The following is a 23,746-nucleotide window of genomic DNA, read 5'->3' on the forward strand; positions in this document are numbered from 1 at the left end:
AAAGATGACATAGGAAGCAGAGAAGCAATGTATTTTTTGTATCTTCAGTCATTAGAGAGATTTTTATGAATCAGGGCCCTCTTTACTTCTTGTATCAGTTATTGGTTGCATTGTATGGCATTTTGTATATCCAGTGCATGAACCCACTTATTGTACAGCACTACGGAATATGTTGCTGTACCTATGGAAGTAACATACAATCCAAAACTTGAAATAGTAAAACAGTAAGCAGAAAAAATGGTTGAGGTAGGTTCATTGTGTTAACCTGCAACAACTGTCACATCCTATGAACAGATACAATACACACAATAAAGAACTGGTTACACAATCCCAGGTATCTTCACCTGTGCCACATCCAATGTTATCTGCATGATAATGTGCACAAGTGTCCCACAGGTGGGCTCTACAGAGGAGATACCCGCACCATTACGCTATAAACCAAAGAAAAATGCAAAAACCAACTGGAAAGCACTTCTGTAGTCCTGATTTTTATTACCGCTACTACTGAGAAACAAAGAGAAAAAAACAATACAAATAGCACATCAGTACTGCTTTGGCTGGATAAGAAATAAATAACCTAGGTATAACCTCATTAGTTTACTTTTTATAGTGTTGTATTTTCATGCATTTAAAAAGTTTTTATTTCTCACCTGTGCCTCTTTCCATTTGGTAATGAAACGGTTCTCTGTCTCCATTTGTTGTACCTGATCTTCACTCACCTAAATAAAATACAAATAAAGCTAGACATAAGGGCTGTACATGTAGAATAGATTTTCTTTTGTTTTCAGCTACTCTAAATAGAAACAGTACTTCTTGTGGGTTATTTACTTGTTTAAGGCAAACGTCCATACTTACATTAAAAATATTCACATAATTGGTAATTAGATCTTCCAGAACAGCTACTTCCTTTTCATTTTCTCCATTTGTTTGAAACAAGCAAGAAGAAAAGGCTTTGGCTAGAGTCTGAGTATCCAGATGATTAATGTCAAAACATTTCTGTATTCTGTTAAGCAGAAAATACCATTAATGTACTCACAGTACCAATATTATTTGAATTCAGATATTACTTACAGTACATTTGTGTCTGAACAAATGAAGAAAGAAGGTCCCAAGAGATCCATGGCCAAGTAACCTTCCAGGTCCACTCTGGTAGTTTTTAGAATGAATCAGTCCAAGAATATCCACAAGGGCTACTGCAGTTAAGTGTGGTGTATAATATCTCTCTCTACAGTGGTTTGGGGTCTCTACTTCTAAAGGAATGAATCATATATATAAAATGGAATCCACTGGAGAGCTCCTGTTCGTGCAAACAAGTGTTGAACTTTATTTAGAGATGCATAGCACATCCTAGGCCCAACACTGGAAGCATTTATTAGATGCAACCGGGAGTAATTCAGGTAAGATTAAAATATACAGTATGTGGATGCTACTAATGGACTTCTCACTGCTGCAATTCTATTAAATTAGCTTTTAATGACATTTTCATCAAACTTAAGACAAATGAGGATAAAAAAAATAATATTTATCATTTCTCCCTCTCCACCCTGTTCCCATTATATATACATGATTCCAGAAGTAAACCAGATACAACCACCTATATTGTTCATATGACCCCCAAGCCTTTCAAGGTCTTTTCTGACTGACAAGCTACTCCATTATATATACAACACTGCCTGTATTTAGCAGTGTTGTATTGATGAGGGATGGTACATAGACATTCCATTCCCTATGCTTTCAGGCCTCATGATCTCACCCCCGGCCCTATGGTGGGCAGTAAGAACAGGGTTGACCTGCACTTCCAATGCGGCACTGTGCACCATAGGCTGGAATGATGTGTGGCAGCTGAAAAGACGATAATGGAATGTTGTCCTGTTCATTTATGCATGACAATAGTAAAGAACTGGTATGCTAACATATTTACGGATGCAGTAGAATAGTTAAGAAATTGTATCTTCATACATAACATCTCAACAGAATGCTGTAGCACAAAAAAAAAACTTGAATTCCTCACCAATATGTGCACACACTGTTCCAAGCTAGCAAGCTTACGGCAATATACATTGCCTTGTTTGATTGCTAACATTTATGCCAGATTTCCCAAGTGCGGATTTGCTGAAGACAAATGCCTGGCATGTTTGGTATTATCTATAAAGTGTACAATATCTTTGACTTGGGCTCTCACTTAATTCCTTGATCTGTGTAAATCCTTTACCACTGGCCACTAATTTTCCAGTAGCATTCTCTGCTGTGGAAACATCAAATGTCAAGTGGAGCTCAGAAAGCAATTCCCTGACCAGAAGTGTACTATTGGTTTGTGCTGATCTACCGCAACATGTTAGAGTACATTGGTATCTGGAGTAATATTAGATTACCTTTGGAAGCAAAGAAGACATCATTTCACAAGACTATGCTGTGTGAAGACTACACTATTCCATTTATTTTCAATCTACAATATGCAGGCTTGGAATGGAGCCTATTTGTATTCTGTTGGCACTGCGGTATTTTTATTGTTTTGCTTGTCAGACTAGTGAAGCAAAAGAAATCTCTTAACCAAATGGAGGAATGCCGATATTTCTAGGTCTCTTACTATGTTTTGCATTGTTTCAAATCTACACAATTAAAACTGCATAATTTAGACTGTTTAACCATTGCCCCAATTAAAACATTATAACGGAAAAAGAAGCTTGGTTTGTTACTAATCACTACAGGCATGCTAGCTCTAATTAGGTTCAATTAATATTACTGTGCATCTATTTTTGAGATACAACATACAGTAAACAGGAATAGATATGGCATGCTAAAGGGATAGGGTGCTAAAATAATTATCTGTTGGATTATAGTACTACTATATTTGTACACAAGCTCTAATGATGTTCCATTATTTTTCTGCAAGATTGAAGGTCAGATTTCAGATTTGTATTCAAGTTATAGAGTAAGTTAGCTAGGCCTCCTTCTTTTTTCTTGTACTGTTAAACCAGTAACAGGCAAACTGAAGCAGCAGTGTAGTAAATGTTAATTCGACACTCAGATTAACGGTAATTGATTTGCTATGGCACCCAAGTATGCCAAGTATACAGAAGAGTCCTGGCCACAAGGCAAGTTGTACCTAATGTTGTTTGCCAGAAAGGGTATAAAAATAGTCACAAATCCCATGTAAAGGATTTAACATAAATAGTACAGCGTCAAGAACAAATAAAAACAGACTAATAAAGGACATTTCACATCGGTTAGAAGAATTCATGTATCCAATCAAGCGAGTTTGATAAAAGTAGTCAACTCAATATTAAAAGGGGTAGTTGACATTGATAAAAGTAGCCTTCTTTACATTCAAAGCATTATTTAGAACATCCATTATCAGAAATAGAAAGTGTCAAAGACACAGGAAAATGGCGAAATGGCAAAATTTCACCAAATGCATTGGAGTTAAACTCCATATGTATGTAGTAAAAGGCACTAAGTTTGCTCAGTAACCTATAACGACCAATAAGATGTTTGGTTTTAAACAGGTGATCAGTTGATCAGTATACCTTCCTATTGGTTGCTATGGGTTACTGCTCCTGGGCAAACTTAGTGCCTTTTATTAGATAACCCCCTGCCTGTCATGAAGCTGCTACTGAACAATGAGTAATGTGTTGTAATAGTTAAGAAAGTCAGCCAACTTTACTGAGCTACTAATGAGCTATATTAGATGGTGAATATGAAAAAAAAAAACACTTTTAAAACTTGAATTTTAGATTTATGTAAAAAAAATTAGAAAGCATGATTTGTGGTGCATGATTTAAACATGTATTAATCTTGTGAAGGTGAACTGCCCCCTAAGTACTGTTTTGCATAGGTGCATCTTTGCTTGGTTGTTCTTATTACCAGTCAGACTAACCTGAAAAGGTGCTCGATTAGGGCTGCCAGTGTTGCTTTATTTAGGGCTGGTACTGTACTGATTACGGTTTTGTATTTTTTCACCCGCTCCTGTTCATTCCGGATATCTGATAGAGAGAAACATTTAATATTAATAATAAAAAGTTCCTTTGAACTTATTTTAATTTGAGAAAGAGCATCTATTGAAATACGGATATCAAAATAAAAAACATGGACGCCGACAGAAATTAATAAAAGCAAAATGAGTCAATATCTGTGAATTATTTTAGTTGGTACTGTGGTTACAAAGCTTAGTTCTAAGAAATAGAAATTGGTACCTCTGCTTTTTTGAGCAGGATCCTGTGTCTGTACAATACATCTATAGGTACATCTATAGGTACAGAGGACAATACATTGGAGCCATAAAGGGAAACTATTTGCAAACTAGAGTTTGCTTATAATACAGAGTGCATACCAGCAAGGGAAGGAATTGTTGGATGGTAATGTGTTATTTTCGGCTACTTCAGTGGCTATGTCAAGGGTTATGTCAAGGGGGTGAAGATGTGTGTAAGCTAATTAAATAAAATAGGATGAAACAGAAGAGTTAAGAAAAGTAGCCAGGCTCTGCCAGAAAATGAGCTGGAAGGTATTATTATTTCAACAGGTAATAAAACAACATATAAAACATACAAAATAAAACAGCATTTAATGCTGGTACAGGGGGGTTATGTAATGAAATATACAATGTTTGCCCAGGAGCAGTAACCCATAGCAACCAACAGCAAGTAGAATTTACTGACATGTGTTTAAAAGCAAACATCCTATTGGAAGCTATGTGTTATATGTCCTGGGCAAATTAGTACCTTTATTACATAAGGGGGCTAGAAGTTAATGCACCAGCAGCACAAAAACAGTGTCATAACTATATATACAGCAGACCCTGTGGTTGCGGGGATGGTCTGGGGGACTGGGGGGTCTGGACCGTGGGGTCTGCTGTATTGTAGGCCCCATCTCCTGCCTTGAAGGTAACAAAGCGGCACAAACAGGCCAGGAGGGGGAGGAGAGGAGGGACAGTTTGAGCCGAGCCCCACCAGAAGATTTTTTGTGGGGTAGCGGTGCTTCTAAGGTATGCAACTGCACAAAGACATTTTTTATTTACCAGCTGCCCAAACACAAAAGCCATATTAACGCATAAAAAGAATAAATGCATGGCCCAAGATCCAAAACAGGGGCACCAATAACTCCCAGTTACTTCCAGCATTAAATGGCCAACAGTGACTGAAAAATGTAAAACGTAAGTGTAAAAATGACTTCTAGTATTAAGTGGTACAGTGATTGCATAAAATGGTGTCTCTCATTCCCAGTAGGTAGAACAAAATAGTTTTCATAAAAAGGACTAGGGGCTTTAATTTAGTGTGACGGATCAGGCAGGTATCCTCGTCAATAGGAAAGTGTCAGTGAGGAGAAAAAATTACAGCCATGTCTGCTAAGCTCATAATGAACAATGTATTCCTAATTATAGGCAATAACAATCAAATAATGCTTTCAAATCAATATGTTTGGCTAAACAATGTGGAAAAATAGGCGGAACTCTACTTTAACGGTGGTGTATTTTCCATATACTGTAATTGCTGCTGCCGATGTGGTAATGGAAATACTAACCACTTCTTTCCATCATTGTGTTTACTTCATGGCTCGCATAAAGCTAATTTGGAATCAGCAATTAAGATGGAATATCACATCAATTATCAAAGAGAAACTCTAAGCAGTATCCCTTATATCAGCAATAGGGGAAACTTTTAAGAATGTATTATAATGTTCAGAAATAGACTGTAGATGTTTCATTGAATGCAGACATTCAGCAGGATTGTGTTTATAGTCAAGCTGAACTAACTGAATCAACTTATCAGGGGATATATTATGTGTTTTACTAAATGTCATCAGTGCAGTGAATGTGATACTGTTGCATTTTGGGAAAGGATTTGGTGCTGCGCTAAATAACAGATTAGTGCACACATGAAGCATGTCCCAGGCTAAATATTAAGGTTTTCTGACATAAGTGATAGGCTCTGTGTTTTTTCAAATTTTAATATTAAGGACATTATTGGTAAGATATTAATAACTGCACTCTCATCAAATTGAAACTGGGGCAATTTCAAATATATTCAATAAACATTAGTGGATGTTTAGTAAATTTGTTTCACAAATAGATAGTTTTTATTTTAAAAAAATGTATGATTTATTTGTGAATTTCTTGACCTGATGACTATGAAGATTTTCATTCATCCAGGTCATGGTATATCTACTATATCAATGATTACTTAGCAAGTCCAGTTGCTTTTGATTTACTTATACTAGATATTCTTGACCTGATATTTATCATTCATTGGAAATGTTTTTTTTTTTATTTGACCCTGATAATAGTTAAATGAGGATTTGCCTGTAAAATTGAAAATACTCCTGATTTGAATCTGCATCAGGACCTGTCCTGCCTAGAACCCTGATCCAAAGGAGACCCTGTGGACTTGGGTTTGTATATAACATTGCTCATCATCATTACATCCAACTCTAGGTTCATCAATTTCAGCAGGAAGCAATTATTCAACCGATGGGGCGATATAAGAAAGTCTCTTCTCTGTGCTTAAGGCTTAAGGCTTAAGCCTTAAGTGATCCCCAACCAGTGGTCCCTTGGATGTTGCTCCCAGTGGCCTCAAAGCAGGTGCTTATTTTTGATTTCCTGCCTTGGAGACAAGTTTGCATAAAAACCAGTTGTACTGCCAAACAGAGCCTCGTTTAGGCTGCCAGTCCACATAGGAGCTACCAAAAAGTCAACCACAGCCCTTATAATCGTGCTGTGCTGGGTGCAATACAATCCTTTTGTCAGATGGACAACAATTTACATTTGAATTCCAGCCTACAGCAGGATCATTTTGTTCCCAAGCCAAAGTGAATTACAATTTTTCATTCTTTGGATTGTAAAATTGGCGTGTCGTGGCTGTGCAGTAATTCTGAACTGGAGGATGGGTTAGTGTCCTTGATAGGCACATGTCCAAATTCGTATGGAATGTCAGCATCCCAAAATCCAGAAAGCTCCAAATAATGGGAAGATCATCTCCATTTCTTTTTTCTCTGCCATAATAAAACAGTAATGTGAATTTGATCCTAACTAAACAGTACTAATCCACACTGGTGGCAAACAATTCAACTGGGTTTATTTTATGTTTAACCTATTTTAGCAGACTTAAAGTATGGTGATCCATATTACAGAAAGATCCCCCATATGGAAAGATCCCTAGCATTCTTGATAGTATATCCAATAGCTGTTAGTACAGGTATGGGATCCATTATCCGGAAACCGGTTATCCAGAAAGTTCCGAATTACGGAAAGGCCATGTTCCATAGACTCCATTATAAGCAAATAATTCACATTTTTAAAAATGATTTAATTTTTCTCTGTAATAATAAAACTGTACCTTGTACTTGCTATAATGAATCCTTATTGGAATCAAAACAATTCTACTGGGTTCATCTAATGTTTAAATCATCTTTTAGTAGACTTAAGGTGTGGAGATCCAAATTACAGGAAAACCCCAGGTCCCAAGCATTCTGGATAATAGGTCCCATACCTGTATAGGCATTTACAATTCATCTGTAATTATCACACAAAAAATCATAAAAATAAAGTTAAATTCCATAATCTTGTAGATTACTATATATATATATATATATATATATATATATGTCCAATAGCAATCCAACAGATTGTGGAATGTATCTAAATATTATATCTATAATAACTACATTATTACCAATACAACATTCCTAAGCAATATAATTAACTTTAAAAATGCATAATTAGTAAGCTTACAGTACCAATGACATTTCTATAAAAAAAATATAGCTTTAATTACCTGCTCACATTAGCAGCCCCAATTAAGATCTTTATTGTAACATGATAAAATACAATTTATTACTTTCTAATATCATCTCTTCCTGCAGTATAATATGTCCAAGGTGCTAAGTGACAACTAGATGCTTCATGTTCAGGTAAAAGCTGATAAAATACATTATGCTAACAGCAATATGTCAGTAGTCTCAGGGGATTTAGAAAAAAAAAAAACAAGCAAAAAAAAATGTATACTTAGTAGATGCATTCATTCCAATGAATAATGAAACAGCTATTTCTGGAATATTGTGCTATTACCTAAGGCAGAGATCCAATACGGATAAAGTTCTTTTGTGAGAAGTGCATCATCTATTTCATAGAAGAAATATTTCAGCACATCAGTCACATCTTCCAGCTGATGCTTTCCGACTTTTAGTTTAATGCTCCGTGCATCCTTTTTAAATTCTTCGAGCAGCTCCCTCACTTGCAACGGGTTTCCATTCTTCAGATACAGAGATTTGCTTCCCAAACCTTAATGCAGAGAGACATTAAAATAAACATGTCTTTCTGAATTTTAATAATGTAGGCCAGAAGAACATATATTTTGAAATATGTAAACCCAGTTTTGTAAAGTCGCGGGCGGCGTAATCATTTCTGAGCGGTGTTTTACAACAGCGCAGTTAAAGCGCATAAATTATTGCTATTTTGAAAACCCAAAATAACATATTATTTTAAATTGCAGGGTGTGCGGAATATAAAAATGAAAAACTTTGAAAGATTTTTCAGTGTAACTAGATATATTTGGAAGATAAAATACACACATTCTATATTATAGGGTGGGAGCCGGGCCTAAAAAAAGTGACATAAATTAGGAGTATGAAACTTGCAATCCTCCAGATGGACTACAACTCCCTTCATCCCCTCATATTCTGGCTATATATATACCTAACCGATATATGTTATCTGATTTTTTATCTACAAGGGTCACTCCATTACACTTGCTGACTTAAGTTGGCCATACACATTAAGATTCGCTCATTCGGCAAGGTCACCAAATGAGCGGATCTTCTTCCAATATGCCCTAGGGCCAAAATGTCGAATACAATGAAGGGTATAGGAGCCGTCAGACATAGGACCACATCAATGAGCCAATGCATCCCCTGATTTGTCGGGAAAAGCAAACCTGTCCCTTTGACACCTGCCCAATTTTCATCCAGCTATTGATCAGGGAGACCCATCAGGAGGCCCATACACAGGCAGATAATCTGTTGAATTGGTCTAAAGGACTCAAATCAGAATCTTAAATCTGCCTGTGTATGGCCACCTTTACCTTAAAATCAGCCTGGAATCCCACCTAATAAAATAAGTATCCCTATCAGATGTGCTGTCCTGTCTATGGAAGAGTATGGCTGCCTCGATATGTATCTAGAACTACAGAGACAGGTGAGTGTTGAGCAAAGAAGATGTACTGTCTGTGCAATAACATTCTAAGGCAGTGCTTTAACTTTCATTTTAGGAAAATTTTGGACCTCTTTGTCAGTCTATCCATGAGGGGTCCACATGTGTCAGTATCACTTTATTATACATACAAATATTATACAATTATATCAGCATATTATTGACAATTAGGACAGAGCTAGATTAGTGAAAAGGCCCCTATGATGATTCTGCCTTGTGGTAGGTAGGCATCCTCATGTTAAAAGACAAGCCAGTATGGAGACATGGGTCTGTAATAGAGGTTTATCTAGCTCAAGACACTCTATTTAGTCTCCTGTAGCCAATCCATTTGAGCTCCACTGAAGAGTGATTGGAAGTCCTTCACTAATTGACCTTCAAGGGCTCAGGTTGCATTGAACTATATAAGTACAGCAGCCTATATCTGTAGAGCCTGCAACAAAAGATCCTCTGCACTCTGTGTAGCCTGAGCTTCTGCTCTCATTGTGGCCCAGCCTTTGGGTGTCTTTGGCTCCCATATTCATTACAGTTATATGCTGCTCCAAAGTGTTAGCAAGATTGTCCAAGTACCAATGAATGGGGTTAACAATGGTAGATAGAGAAGATAGATAGATTGATAGATAGATAGATAGATAGATAGATAGATGATAGATAGATAGATAGATAGATATTATGTATTCCATAGTCCTGTTCCATTAGACCTCCTTATCTGAAAATGCTTACATGTAACTAATATCATTCAACTCCAATCTGCTAGATATAAACTCTGCATTACCTACCATACTGCGTAACAAATGCTATGCAGCTGTTCACGATAATAGGAATGTTGTTTTTGCTGAGCTGCTGATCCTGTAGTGCATTACCATCTGTACCTGCTGCTTTCTCAATTGCTGAATGCCAGACCGTGAAATCCAGCATTGTATGTCCATGGATATAGAATGTCCTGTATGGGAGAGAAAGGAGGGTAGGGAAATACAGTATAGTGAATTAGACTTGTGCATTCCATGCCTCAATGCTAGTTATTCTAAAAATAAAATAGAGTAGTCCAAAACGGTCCAGGGATCCTGATTATTCACAAACTAAAATGCTAGAATGGGATATATTACTATAGATATAATTATGTTTACAGTACCCTTTTTCTTCCTTATGCTTTTTCTTCATTAATCATATTAACTGACTTTTTAACACCTCAAAACACTGAAAGGTGAGCTTGGTTCACCTTTAAAATCCAGAATTACATTTAGGATTTGGCCAGATTCCAGCACTTTCTGCAAGATTTGGATCTGGCTGAATCCTGAGTTCCTGGCCAAAAAAACAAGCTTCCTGTGCATTCTGGTCTAATGTCAGAGGTCTTTTATTAACAAATAATGCCATTTTTGTTCTGAAATGTGCATAAGTAAATTAGGCTTTGATTTGGCTCAATATTTCCCAATTTTTTAATGAAGATTTGGTATTAATTCTAATCCAAAACTATACATTTGGTACATCCTTACATCACAGGTAACACTACAGTAATCAATGTTTCTTTCAGGTTAGGTTTCCCTTACACTGGTGCTTGCCTAGCCAGATAAGCAATCAATCATGCAACAAGGCCAGCATCTCTGGTACCTACAACACTGTAGACTAGTGCTGTCCAACTGTGTGCCCCCCCCCCCCCACCTGTCTGGCTGCTTTGATGACTTACCTTTGTGTAAGATTTAAATGGTATCAGTACTGAGATTATCTGGCCCCCTGCATGGTTCTCACCTCAGATTCAGGCTGTAAACCCCCTGTATTGTTTAAAAATGGAATCCCCTGTGTTGTTCACACCTTTTAATCCCTACATTGTTCACCCCCTGCATTGCTCACATCTTAGGTTTAGGCTGTAATCACCCACATTGTTCCCCTGTTCAAACCCAGACAGACTGTAGGAGCAGTAGAAACCCATAAATAAACCTTGCACACTATAAAAAAAAAACATGTACTTATGTGGTACTGCAATTAGAAAGTTTTTTAATACATAGTTATTGTGCAGACTGTAGGAGCAGTGCCAGCATTGAGTCACTGTAGGCTGCCTGTGTGTGTCATACTCTGCCTGCCCTATGCTGCCTGTGTGTGCCATACACACAGGCAGCATAGGGCAGGCAGAGTATGGCACACACAGGCAGGGTAGGGCAGGCAGAGTATGGCACACACAGGCACAGTAGGGCAGACAGAGTATGGCACACAGGCAGGGTAGGGCAGGCAGAGTATGGCACACATTGGCAGAGTAGGGCAGGCAGGGTATGGCACACACAGGCAGCATAGGGCAGGCAGAGTATGGCACACAGGCAGTATAGGGCAGGCAGAGCATGGCACACACAGGCAGGGTAGGGCAGGCAGAGTATGGCACACACAGGCAGCATAAGGAAGGTAGCGTATGGCACACACAGGCAGAGTAGGGGCAGGCAGAGTATGGCTCACAGGCAGCATAGGGCAGGCAGAGTATGCGACACAGGCAGCATAGGGTAGGCAGAGTATGGCACACACAGGCAGGGTAGGGAAGGCAGATTATGGCAGGTTTTTGCTGTACTACCACCACTAATATGGGTATGGTCATGTGATAACATGTGTGTGGTTTCAAGTGGGTGTGGTTCAAAAAAGGGGAGTGGTCAAAACTGCCTTCCATTATTGGCCCTTCACCATGTAGGCCAGAAAAATTCCAGCCCTCAGTACCACATAAGTTGGACAGCACCAAAGATTTTGGGTTCAAGGCCTCACAGTATCTGTCCAGTGTCCCAAATTTTGCATAATAATGTTATAAATATATATTCTTAGTCCCTGATAAAGCATCTAGGGTGGCCTAAAAGATTGAAGCAAATAAAATAGCAGATTTGTTTAACCTCATCAGTGTGCTGTTGTGTAGCCCACTGACCTTCAGACTTGGCATATCACTAGAGTTGCTACCTGGCCAATATTAAATCGGACTAGCTCGTAAATTACCAGCTGGGGCCAGCACTGATATTAGAAATGTACCGCCAATGTACTTGCCAGTGAATTTGTAATACCCTATAAATCCCTCCTTTCCTCAATTTCTCCACATTGGTAAGCCCTTATTATCACAGGTCCACCTCTGCCCTGCCCATTTCCCCACCCAGTCTGTCCATTTACATTCACCCTTTCTCCCCACTCAGGCTGCCCATTTCCCTGCCTCTTACATCATAGCCTCGTCCCCATGTGTTGTTTATGACTACTACAAGATAATTTTGACACTACATTATTAAAGGAGAACTAAACCTTACACTATTCCCAGCCCCCCCCCCCCCCACCCCTCTCCAAGCTCCCACCAGAGCTATTTCTTGTGTGCTAACTTGATATTAATCTTTAGAGCTGTGCGCTGAGTTTGATGGCACCATCTTCTGATATTCTTCTCAGTTGTCATTACGGATTTTGCAGGAACATGTGCAGCTGAAGCTGACTCAACTACGCATGCTCCTCCAAGATCCATGTCGGCGCTCTACAGAAGAGGATCGGAAGACAGGGGAAGATGACCCCTTTGAACTCTGCTGCCGAAGTCTGCAAATTTATGGCATGTCAGGGCACAGGGAGACTTCTGAAAAGAATAAATGCTGCGGGGAAGGTGCTTGAATAGGGGGGCAGTGGAGGCAGGGGATAAGGTTTAGTTCCCCTTTAAAAGCACACAAGATTCTTCAGAGGAAGAACCAGCAAAGGGGCAAACATTGGAATATTACACTTCTGAATACAACAGCATCTTTCTATTCTACACTTTCAAAAGATTTAATAAATCTGTACTTTTGTTTGGCAGGACATTTGAGTGTAATTCATGAATATGTATTATCCAAGACCTTATTGAACACACTAGACCAGGTGGGACCTTGTTCAGACAACAAATAATTGGATTTGAATGAAAACATCAAAGCTAATAGCAAGAACACATCAATAAGAATAAGGACTTTTGCTTAATACAAAATGTTTAAATGTGATCAGGATTAGAACAAATGGTAGACCATATAATGGTAGATCAAAAAATATGGAATATCATTCCATGAGCCTTTGAGTATAATGCCCAGGGTCAAATGTTCTGCCTCTGCAACACCCCTGCCTGCCTTCCAGCTAATGCCCCATTCTCTTGTGGTTGTAATGATAACTATTTTGCAAGTCCTATCAGTGGGTATATGGGGAGTGCATAGGTGTAGCTGTTGTTACATCTTACTAATAAAAGTGATGCACCCTGAATTGAAACCAGGCATTGTTACTCAGTATTACTGAATATGTCAGTCTTATCATTTCTGTGTTATTGTGTGAATCTTCCTTAGGATAGGTGAGTAGATCAACTGACTGCAGGATTGTATCAAAACAGATATACTCTCCAAGGCGCAAAAGAGAGAAAAACAAAGCAAGAGCAGATATCCACCTGTCAAAAACCCAAAATGATTTTGTCTCCTTACAATAAAAACAGTGATAGTGTAACTGAGAAAAGAAAACATATTCAGGAGCAACTAATTCTCAACTTATAGTTCATCCGGGTAAACTTCTATCTGCAACTCCTTCTCTCCAAAAACTCTCATCTAAAACAGTCTAGCTAAATATGCTTCAAGCGATGTCATTGTAATGTCAACACTTGTCAAGCATTAGTAGTGAATGAATGCAGAAATTTTTGGTCTCGTTTATGTTTTTACACTTTTGTAGTTAAGTCAGGTGGGTACCCAACTGTAGAGACATGCAAATGGTGACTGAAAAAGCAGGAAAACTGAACACCATGCAACTGTAAGAGGGTAAAGGTTTTGCCAACCTTTATTTTCATAGTCCCCAGGATGCTTTTGGCTAGCTTAGAGTTGGGGCTGATTTACAATTGGAAAAGGGAGATGTTTCCTTATCCAACTTAATGTATTTCCCTGGCAGTTCAGTAACCAGCCAGGGGTGTCAAGGCTCTCTAGTCTTAAAAAGGGTAAGCCATTACATGTGTTATCTCTTTGGTCACCACTTGCTGGAGGAAGTCGTGTCCTAATTATCCTGGGATGGAGGTAGGTCTCAGTAGGTAAATATAGTATTAGCAACAGATATTATTCTGTGAGAGGCAGGCTTTGGGTAGTTAGTAAAGCATCCAGAAGCTCCAACAAGGAGGTCAGGGAGTGTAAGTACCCTGTAGTGTCAAATCTGCTAGTATAGGGACTCAAGTGGTTAGCCTCCAAGATGAGCTTTGCTGAGCACTGGGGATTCTGTTACCAAGGCACTGAGTATTACCTCTGGAGTGTTGTGAACTTTAAAGCTAAAAAGAAAGAGTATCATCCAAAGGGATATAAGGGTTTTAAGTAACTGTAAAGTAATTGATGTTTGCATTAGATCAGCACCAAGAGTACATTAAGGGGTATATTTATCATGCTGCATAAAAAGTAGAGTAAAACATTACCAGTGGTGTTGCTCATAGCAGCCAATCAGATGCTTTTTGATGCTTTGGTTTTTTAACTGTTGAAATCTAATTGCTGATTGGTTAACCTGGGCAACATCACCAGTAATGCTTCACTCTACTTTTTACACAGCATGATACATATACCCCTTAATGTTTTAGGGCCCACTATTCTGTGAGTGAATTCAGTGTGGTTAACCCTTCCTCCACCAGTACAGAAAGAGCCCACCTGAAAGGAGTTGCGTAACCTGTGCTCTATCAGGAATTGCATGGACTTGCAGCTAGCAGAAGCAAGTGTAGGTAAGATCAAGTAAGGTACAGGGCACCAGTAAGCAACCCATTTTCAAAACCCATTTACATTTAGCCAAGAGAATCGAGAATCTATATCAGCTAATTGTATTCTACTTATCTTCATGGTGATAGTCTTGTTGAACAGCTCTTGATTAAATTAATCCACAGGTATGGACAGTTTATTTTAAGTTAGAAATAAAAGCAAAGCTCTGATTGTTGCTATTGGTAACTGCACAGGCAATGTAAACCCCGGATTGTAAATTAGGCCTATAAAGAATATGTGGTTAAACAGTTTAATATGTATATTTGCAAATGTTAGAAACAGCTTTCATTTTGACTGTTATGTCTTCACAATTATTAAAACTTGGTCCTGAGAAAATTAATGTTTTGCTTAGTTAGCTTCCTCCATTTGCCTTAAGTCATTAATCATGTTGTAAAAACAGTCGACATGACAGAAATACAAAGCATATTAGATCTCTGTGACTGCTTGTCACCATTCCCTATTTTATCGAATATTTGCCTTGAAGCATAAAAACTTAGAAGCATAATGCTATCATAATCCAGTGCTATCTATCTGGCTTCTAGTTTGCTATAAAAAGTTAGTGTTTGCCATATTTAACCATATGCTTATCTGCAAATTTCTCCTATTGTGGGTTTTGTTTTATTCCATACCTTCTAATGAGCTGCTAAGAGACTAAAGCTAAAAATTCTAATACTAAGTCCTTTCTTAATTTGTTGTTCTCTCTTTAGGCCTCTTGGTTTCAGTTGTGCCTTTCAGGAAATATCTATTGATGAGAAAGTTGGTTCAGGTATAGGACCCATTATCCAGAATGCTCGGGACCAAGGGTATTCCGCATAAGGGGCCTTTCCGTAATTTGGAACTCCATACCTTAAGTCTACTAAAAAACATTAATTGAACCCAACAGGATTGTTCTGCCCCCAATAAGGGGTAATTATATCCTAGTTAGGATCAATTACAAGGTACTGCTTTATTACTACAGAGCAAGGAAAGGAAATCAGTTTTCAAATTCTGAATTATTTGAGTAAAATGGAGTCTATGGGAGACGGCCTTTCCATAATTCGGAGCTTTCTGGATAACAAGTTTCCAGATAAGGAATCCCATACCTGTATGTGAGTAAGATGCAGAAAAACATCCATGCTACATTTAATGCTTACAAACATATTACCTTCCATTTTCAACCAGCAGAAGAATATTCCCTTTTTCCCCATTCAGCGTGGATGAGTTTGCTGCTGAAAAATATATAAAATTTTAAGACAAATCACAAACAATTAACTAAATATAAGAGGCATGATGAGCAATCACTAACTGTCTTCCAGAATTCCCATGTCTTTCCTTTACAATCTATTTTAAGCTCTGTTTTAAGACATTACTGTTCCCCCACTGTTAAAATGTTTATAATGACTGCCCATTAAGCAAATAATTTATATATCTTACATTTCAAATCACTTTTTTTCAAATCACTCCTCTCCATCCCACTACATTTATTGTTTGCTAATGTAGGTGAATGATAAAGGTAACAGACAGATAAGTTTGGTCCTGAATCATAGATAAGAGGGAAATAGTTTTCTGATCCTGTGTAAAAGGGTGTTCCTGGCAGTTCCATAACTGACCAGGAGGGTTCATCATTCTGTGGTATAAATGAGAGAAGCCGACAGGGCTCGCTCTCTTTCTTCTTGGATTCCACCTGGGCAAGAAGGTGAAAGAAGACTGGAAGCTAGGTGGATGTAGGCCTAGTAAGGGAAGTTGCAAGGATGTCTAGGAGTGAGAGCTACAGTAGGTTCAGGGTACTAAGTGAGTAACCTGATGGCCCAATTTGGTCATAAAAATATTGAAATTAAAAAAAAAAAACATCCATAAAAGTGCAGTAAACCACAGCAAAGCCCATATGAAAAGAAGGCCATTTTGGGATGCTCTTTATTTATTGCAGATTTTTTTTAAAGATAAGCAGATAAAGTAAAATTACATGAGAAGGAAAATTAAAAAAATCACAAAGGCATTCTGTAATTGCTCTATGGCCAAGCAACAAAACAATGACATCTTTTTACATGGTCGTTCTCATGGATGGCATACCGTATGGTTAGAGCGTTCAACAAATTATCAGTTAACAATATGATCATTCACCTGAGAATGAGTAAATCTGCACATGAATGGCCAACATTAGTCAGAAAATGTCCCTGGTGAAGATGCAGATGGAATTTTATTCATTATTCATTGTTTTTTTATATCCTTAGCCTAAGCCTAACCTTATAAACCACCTATTTTTGATATATATTTTACTGTCTGAGATCATTAACTGTGAGATGTTATACTTAACCACAACACATTCCCTTGCTGATCAAGAATCTGTAACAGATTTATTCAGTATGGCTGTTTTGCCTACAGGCAGTTTCATCCTCTCTAAACACTAAACATACATGTGCTGCATAGGGTTTTTATTTATATATATATTTATATATATATACTCTAATGATTGCACCCTTTCCTTTAATATGCATTTTCTTTTCTTCCTGAGGATCTGGATCATTCTTTTAAGAGTGAAGCATCACTTCATTGAATTGTCCTACAGCTGACAAGCCCATTTCTTGCAAGAAATATATTTTTACTGGTATTTTTTTTCGTCAAGCATTGATTCGGGCTGAAATTCAGCATTTTGATGAGGGAGAAAAAGCAGCGGTTGTGTTAAAAAAAAAAAGTCACGGTCAATTAGAAAAAAGATACAGTTGCATAAAAAAAAGTTGTGCACGTCAAAAAAGTAGTGCAGTAGCCGCATTCCACAAAATTTTCACCATTTGGCAAATTATTCAGCAAACCAAAACAGGACAGATTGGTTCATCACCGGTTGCATTATTTAGAGCCAACATATTGCAGCCTTGCTGTATATAGCACATTGTAAAGTAGATTGTTGTACTTATTTGAATTTTCATACACACACCACTTATTCGGCCAAAAAAAGTAGACCACTAAATTACATTAATGCTCAACATCTGCATTTTTTTGAAACACAAGGAATCCAGTGCCCTCAGATGAAAATAAATACACTTGTCCCTCCGTTTCTGCTTTTTGATATTAGCAGATTGGTAGTCACACAACTCCATATAGGTTGTCAATTACTACCTTCCCCAATATCTCCAATACATGTTCTAATGTGTTCTTTACATTATATTAGCTGGAAACATGGCTTGAAGGCCAAGGGTGACTGGTAAAACATCACTGGAGGAGGGAGTCATCCTGACAGAAATGGAATTTTCCAGGAAAACCCCTCTACATTTGCTCCGTTTAAATAGGGATAACATATAACTATGCCACTGCAGTCATTTTCTTGTGATGAGGACAATTCTGGTGCCCATTAGTAAGTCATATAATGTAATTATCATTATCATCTTGCAATTTTTCTTGCATTACAGTAAAACATGGAAAAATAAAGAAAACTAAAGAATATATAGCAACTAATGGGTATCAATAGATACAGTTAGGCAGCCACATTTTTTTATATCTCTGCAGCATCATATTTTCATCTAAATTACAATAAACCATAGCAGAAGAGTTACATAAAAGCTCCAGCTGATTTGTTAAACAAAGCCTAACATGGCATTTGGGACCCCTAAGAATTTTACAGCCCAGATTATTTCTGTGCACTCAACAGACTGCCTTGGCTCTGGGATTTCAATGAATGGCAACTCTATAGATCTTGCTATCCTACTTGTCATCATGAACAGAGCCTAGTTAAAGCATTGTTACAACCCAGTTTATTACAACATTTTATTATAGGGGTCTTTGCTTTTATTGTCTATGGAGAATGGCACCGCCAATTAAATAAACAGAGGGACCGCATACAGACAGCTTAAGCTGAGCACACATACATTACTATCTTTTTAAGTCAAACTATTTGGACAACAAACCCTTCCTCCAAAAAGTTATATTTTCCTTTAATTAATACAAGGTGTCTTGAAAGAACATTTCTAAAAAGTTGTTTTACATTTATCAGGCTAATTAAAAATTGATTTTGTAATAAAAAAAAGTACTTATTCTATTTTGATCTTTGCCATTGCTAATATACAGTATCAGTTTGTTATCTTATTAGATGGTTCCGTAGTACTAACAAGGGTTCCTCTATAACCTTAATGAAAAACAAGTAAATGTAAACTGTAAATAACTTACTTAGTTCTTGAAGTTTCTTTAGTTGTATGGTGTCTGCATTCCCACAATCGTCTTTATTGCAGTAGTGTAAGCGTGCCTTCTCTAGGGCAAACCAACCTTTTTTCCACTGGCTAAGGCTAGAAGAATTTTTGTAGTTCAGATATCCAAGCACATTGAAATCTAGTTCCAGCAAATATCCTTCTACAGCAGGAGTAAAGTTCTGCAAGAAACACAAAAAATGTCAGAAAAAAACTACCTGGAAACAAGATCAAATAATTTTTTTTTCTCTTTGCATCAAATATATATTTTATGAAACCGGTATGAATAAAACCTCTCACAAAAACAAGTGCTTGTGATCAGCTTCAACGTTTTTAAATTTCCCACTGAAAAGCCTATGTATTACTAAAATTACATTTTGTATCAGCAAAGCTTGAGTTAATATTATGAAGCAGTATATACTGACTTCTGTCCCTATTGGAATCTCCTCCTAATGACGTCCATTATCAGAGCAGAAGGGCACCTTCCTGCATTAGCACTGCATTTCATTGTAATAAAGTAACATATGCTTTTACTTGAAGATTAAAGGGATACTAATGTAAAATGAGTACCATCCTTTTATAAATACACATAATTAGTTACACAGACTTCAATTATATAGTTTTTTAGCAACATTAGAGATCCAGGGTCTCATTTACTAATGGAGTGTTTGCAGCTGACAGGAGACAATGCTATAGGTAGTAAATGGCCGGCATTTCCGACATGGCAAAAGGGGTGGGACATGGGTTTGCACTTACATGTTCAGCTTTTTGCACCTTATTCTCAGGTAGTCCTAGCACTGCAGTTAATTGGGTTCACTTTGTGCAGGACCCTATAGCTACAACTGCCACAAAGTTTATTTTTTATCTCACTTATGTACAGGAGCCAGATTGTTAGGTTACAGGTACCACCAATTACACTTGGACAGAGACCACCATGAACCACAGAGTTATAAGTTATACAAGTTATAAATAGTGATGAGCGAATCTGTCCCGTTTGGCCAAAAAATTTGCGAAATGGCAAGATAATTAGCGAAACGCATTTGTCACACAATGTTTTTTGTCGCCCTCCTCTAATTTTTGTCGACCACGCCTTTTTTTTACGCAACCGCACCCTTTTATGATGCGACCGCGCCCAATTTGACGCCCAACAAAAAAAAATCTGTGCGACACATTTTTCCGTGGCGAATTTTCCCAGAAGTTTCGCAAAACTATTCGCCAATGGCAAAATGTGGAAATTTGCTGCGAATCCATGCCTGGCGAAAAAATTCACTCATCACTAGTTATAAATCTGTAAATACCTTGACTAACCACAAGAGACTCCCACCCCACTCTTGAACTGCACCACTGGGGACTAGGGGATCTGGAGGGTATTATGGAAGCTTTACTTTTCATTTTAAAGTGGACCTGTCACCCAGACATAAAAACCTGTATAATAAAAGCCCTTTTCAAATTAAACATGTAACCCAAAGTCATTTTTTTATTAACATATCTATACCCATTATATAAGCATTTAAAAGTCCCAGCTGTCACTCATTGCCTGACCCGCCTCTTTGCCTTAGGCATAGAGGTGGGGCAGACAGTTACTTTCACTTTCAATTCAGAACTCCTTAGATGTCACTGCCCTCCTCACATTTCCCCTCCCTCCTCACCATCTAATTGTGTAACCAGTGCATGGACATGGGCATCAGGTCCCACCATACTGGCACAGAAACAAGATTTTGGCAGGGTGCACAGCTTGCCTTAATAACAGTGTCCACAAAATGGCCCCTGCCTGTTTTCTGCAATTGTGAATTCCAGTGCTGAAGGAAATAAGTTTAAAATAATTTATATAGTGTAACTGAAGTTTATTTTGCTTGCAGTTAAAAAATTACTTTTGACACATCAAAAAAGTATTTTGTGGTGACGCACAACATTTTTGCCATTTTGCAAACCTTTTGCCGAAGCAAAACAAAACTTCGCTCATCACTAGTCACTGCATTCCAGAATAAAACTGAAGGGCCTATACTCTCCTCATAAATACATCATTGCCAGCAGGTCTGTATTTATGAGGGGCAGGCTAGTGGAGGCACGTACATTTACAAGTTAGGGAGAGTCAGTAGGTACAAAAGAGGCCTGTGATAGGCTGTAAACTCTGCACCTTTCCCAAGCTCTTTAATCTGGAATAAGGCACAGACTGCAGCAGTGCGTGATAAATGGTGACTTTGGGCCTCTAATACTAGCACTTATGTGTAGGGACATTGCTAACTGACTCTTATTATTAGTACTATTATCATCATAATAACAAATAAAATGATTTAGAATAGTGTAGCACATTTATTTTAATTATTTATGCTACAATATTTGAAATGAATCTGACGGGCATCCTGATCCTAAGTCATTATGACTTTTCTTTGTCTAGAAGAGAACAAGGGAGAAAATGGAGGGTGAAAATGCATGAGGGTGTTCTTACACAGCTTTTATTATCTGTGGCATCTCCTGCCGCAATGTTCTTGCATTCCTTTAACAACACAATGCATATGTATTTTATCTTTGGCATGGAGAAATACACATTATGCAAAGCACTGTTAAACATAAAGCCGGTACCTCTGAGAGCCCAGAGTTAACAATAGCAATGTATTCTATGCTAATGCTGTAGGCTTCCCTCCGTCAGATAGCTATCAATCTTACCTTCGCTATTGCCCTGCTCCATTCTCTGCGAGACTCTACATTTTCAGCTCCAAAAAGAAACATACGTTCCGACAGAAAGTAGATCTCAAAGGTAAAAGCCGCCCTTCAGCAAACAGGATTTAGAAAAAAAAAAAAAAAGAACGTATTTAGGTTTTATAATTTAAAGTAGCCAAAGGCTTAATTCCCTAGCAAAGAATTCGCTTTTTCTTGTCCTGGTTGAATACTTTACCGCTTTCATTATCCAAGGAATTAAGGCAAATATTTAATGATTTATTAAAAACCATTAAACAGCTATAATTTGAGGATTGGGGCATATATTGGATATATCTGATATGTACTATACCTGCTGTCATATAGAACACAATGCGCCATTACATTGGCCTATTTCTACATGTACAAGTTGTTTTTTTTTCTTTAGAAATAATCAGTTAATACATTATCTGCAGCATGTTCTTTTCTCTTGCTAATAACAATTCATATGATACAATTACCTTGCAGATTTAACGCTTATTTCCTAAAGTCAAGGAACAGCAATTACATATTGGTATTGTTTCCTCCAGTTTTGATAAAGTGACGCATCTCTGCAGCTTTTAAATTATTTAAATTAATACAAAGTGTTATCTTCAACATAATGATAATTGCAGCGTGGCGTTCACGACTTCTTCCGAAAGAAATATGTGTCCAATCATTTATGCTCATGCAAACAGTGCAGTTTCAGATGAGGAAGGATAAAAATTGCAATAAAGATTAATGCGATCATTTTTAAGCCTACTGTGCCATCCTGCATTTGGAATATACGGAGGCAGAGAATGAAGGTACGGCATCAGAGATGGCAGAGTATCAAATAGATCATTTCTAAAATGCAAGATATTACATTTATAGGGGATGTGGTACAGAGGCTCATGAAAGATTTAAAAGGCTGGTGTCACCGAGTGTGTTATTGTACCAATTTCATTTTATGGGAAAAGTGGGTTTGTTTCGTACAGATAAAAAGGCATGGGAGGCTGTGTGTTGCTTTTCCTTTTTGCTTAATATTTTACATAGTTAGCCACATTTGTACAATATTTTATAATGCTGCTATAATAATATATAACCAACTATTATAAATAAATGTATAAATCATAAAACATAAAATGTTAACTATAATAATAACACAGGTATGGGTTCTACTTTTCAAAATGCTCTGGACCTGAAGTTTTCTAAATAAGGAGTCTATCTGTAATTCAGATCTCCATACCTTAAGTCTACTGAAAAATCATTTAAACATTAAAGGAATACTGTTGTGGGAAAATATGTTTTTTTTTTTTCAAAACTCATCAGTTAATAGAGCTTCTCCAGCAGTATCCTGCATTGGAATCTGTTTTTCAAAACACAAACAGATTTTGTTTATATTTCATTTTGAAATTTCACATGGGGCTAGGCATATTCTTCATTTCCCAGGGTGCCACAGCCATGTGGCCTGTGCTCTGATAACCTTCAGTCTCACTTTACTGCTGAGCTGCAAGTTGGAGTGATATCCCCCCCCTCCCAGCAGCTGATGAGCAGAACAATGGGAAGGTAGCAAGATAGCACCTCCCAGTAGGTATTAGAATAGCACTCAATAGTAAGAAATCCAAGTCTGGCTTGGGACTCCTCCAGTTACATGGGAGTAGGAGAAACAATAGGCTATTGGAAAGCAGTTCTAGTGTGTAGAGTTGGCTCCTTCTGAAAGCTCAGACTCAGGCACAATGCACTGGGATGGCGCCTACACACCAATATTACAACTAAAAAAAAATATATTGGTTAGTTGGTTCAAGAATTAAATTTTAAGTGGTGAATTATTTGCTATGTAACAGAATCCGTTTAAATAAACCCTTTTTGTTTATTTACTGTTTTGCCTCCAATAAGGATTAATTATATCTTAGTTGGGATCAAGTACAAGGTACTGTTTTATAATTACAAAGAATAAAAAACATTTTTAAACCTTTAAATTATTTGATGAAAATGGAGTCTAGAGGAGATGACCTTTC

The 23,746-nt window shown here is 37.5% G+C and overlaps 1 protein-coding gene across 2 annotated transcripts in view; it reads right to left on the reverse strand.

Moving 5' to 3' along the window:
* The window catches only part of arap2 (ArfGAP with RhoGAP domain, ankyrin repeat and PH domain 2), a 137,842-nt gene that overhangs the window by 38,512 nt on the left and 75,584 nt on the right, over positions 1 to 23,746 (reverse strand). The window contains exons 17-24 of one of the 2 annotated variants that reach the window (XM_031895360.1): positions 21,738 to 21,840; positions 19,054 to 19,252; positions 16,061 to 16,121; positions 9,976 to 10,139; positions 8,060 to 8,272; positions 3,878 to 3,983; positions 856 to 1,003; positions 651 to 719 (exon numbers count right to left, since the gene is read on the reverse strand). In XM_031895360.1, the coding sequence (XP_031751220.1) occupies positions 651 to 719; positions 856 to 1,003; positions 3,878 to 3,983; positions 8,060 to 8,272; positions 9,976 to 10,139; positions 16,061 to 16,121; positions 19,054 to 19,252; positions 21,738 to 21,840 (1,063 nt within the window). Of the gene's footprint in view, positions 1 to 650; positions 720 to 855; positions 1,004 to 3,877; positions 3,984 to 8,059; positions 8,273 to 9,975; positions 10,140 to 16,060; positions 16,125 to 19,053; positions 19,253 to 21,737; positions 21,841 to 23,746 lie in introns of both variants that reach the window. The other variant, XM_031895359.1, reaches the window with a different exon arrangement.

Source organism: Xenopus tropicalis, chromosome 1 (assembly GCF_000004195.4).
Source record: "Xenopus tropicalis strain Nigerian chromosome 1, UCB_Xtro_10.0, whole genome shotgun sequence".
Lineage (NCBI taxonomy): Eukaryota > Metazoa > Chordata > Amphibia > Anura > Pipidae > Xenopus > Xenopus tropicalis.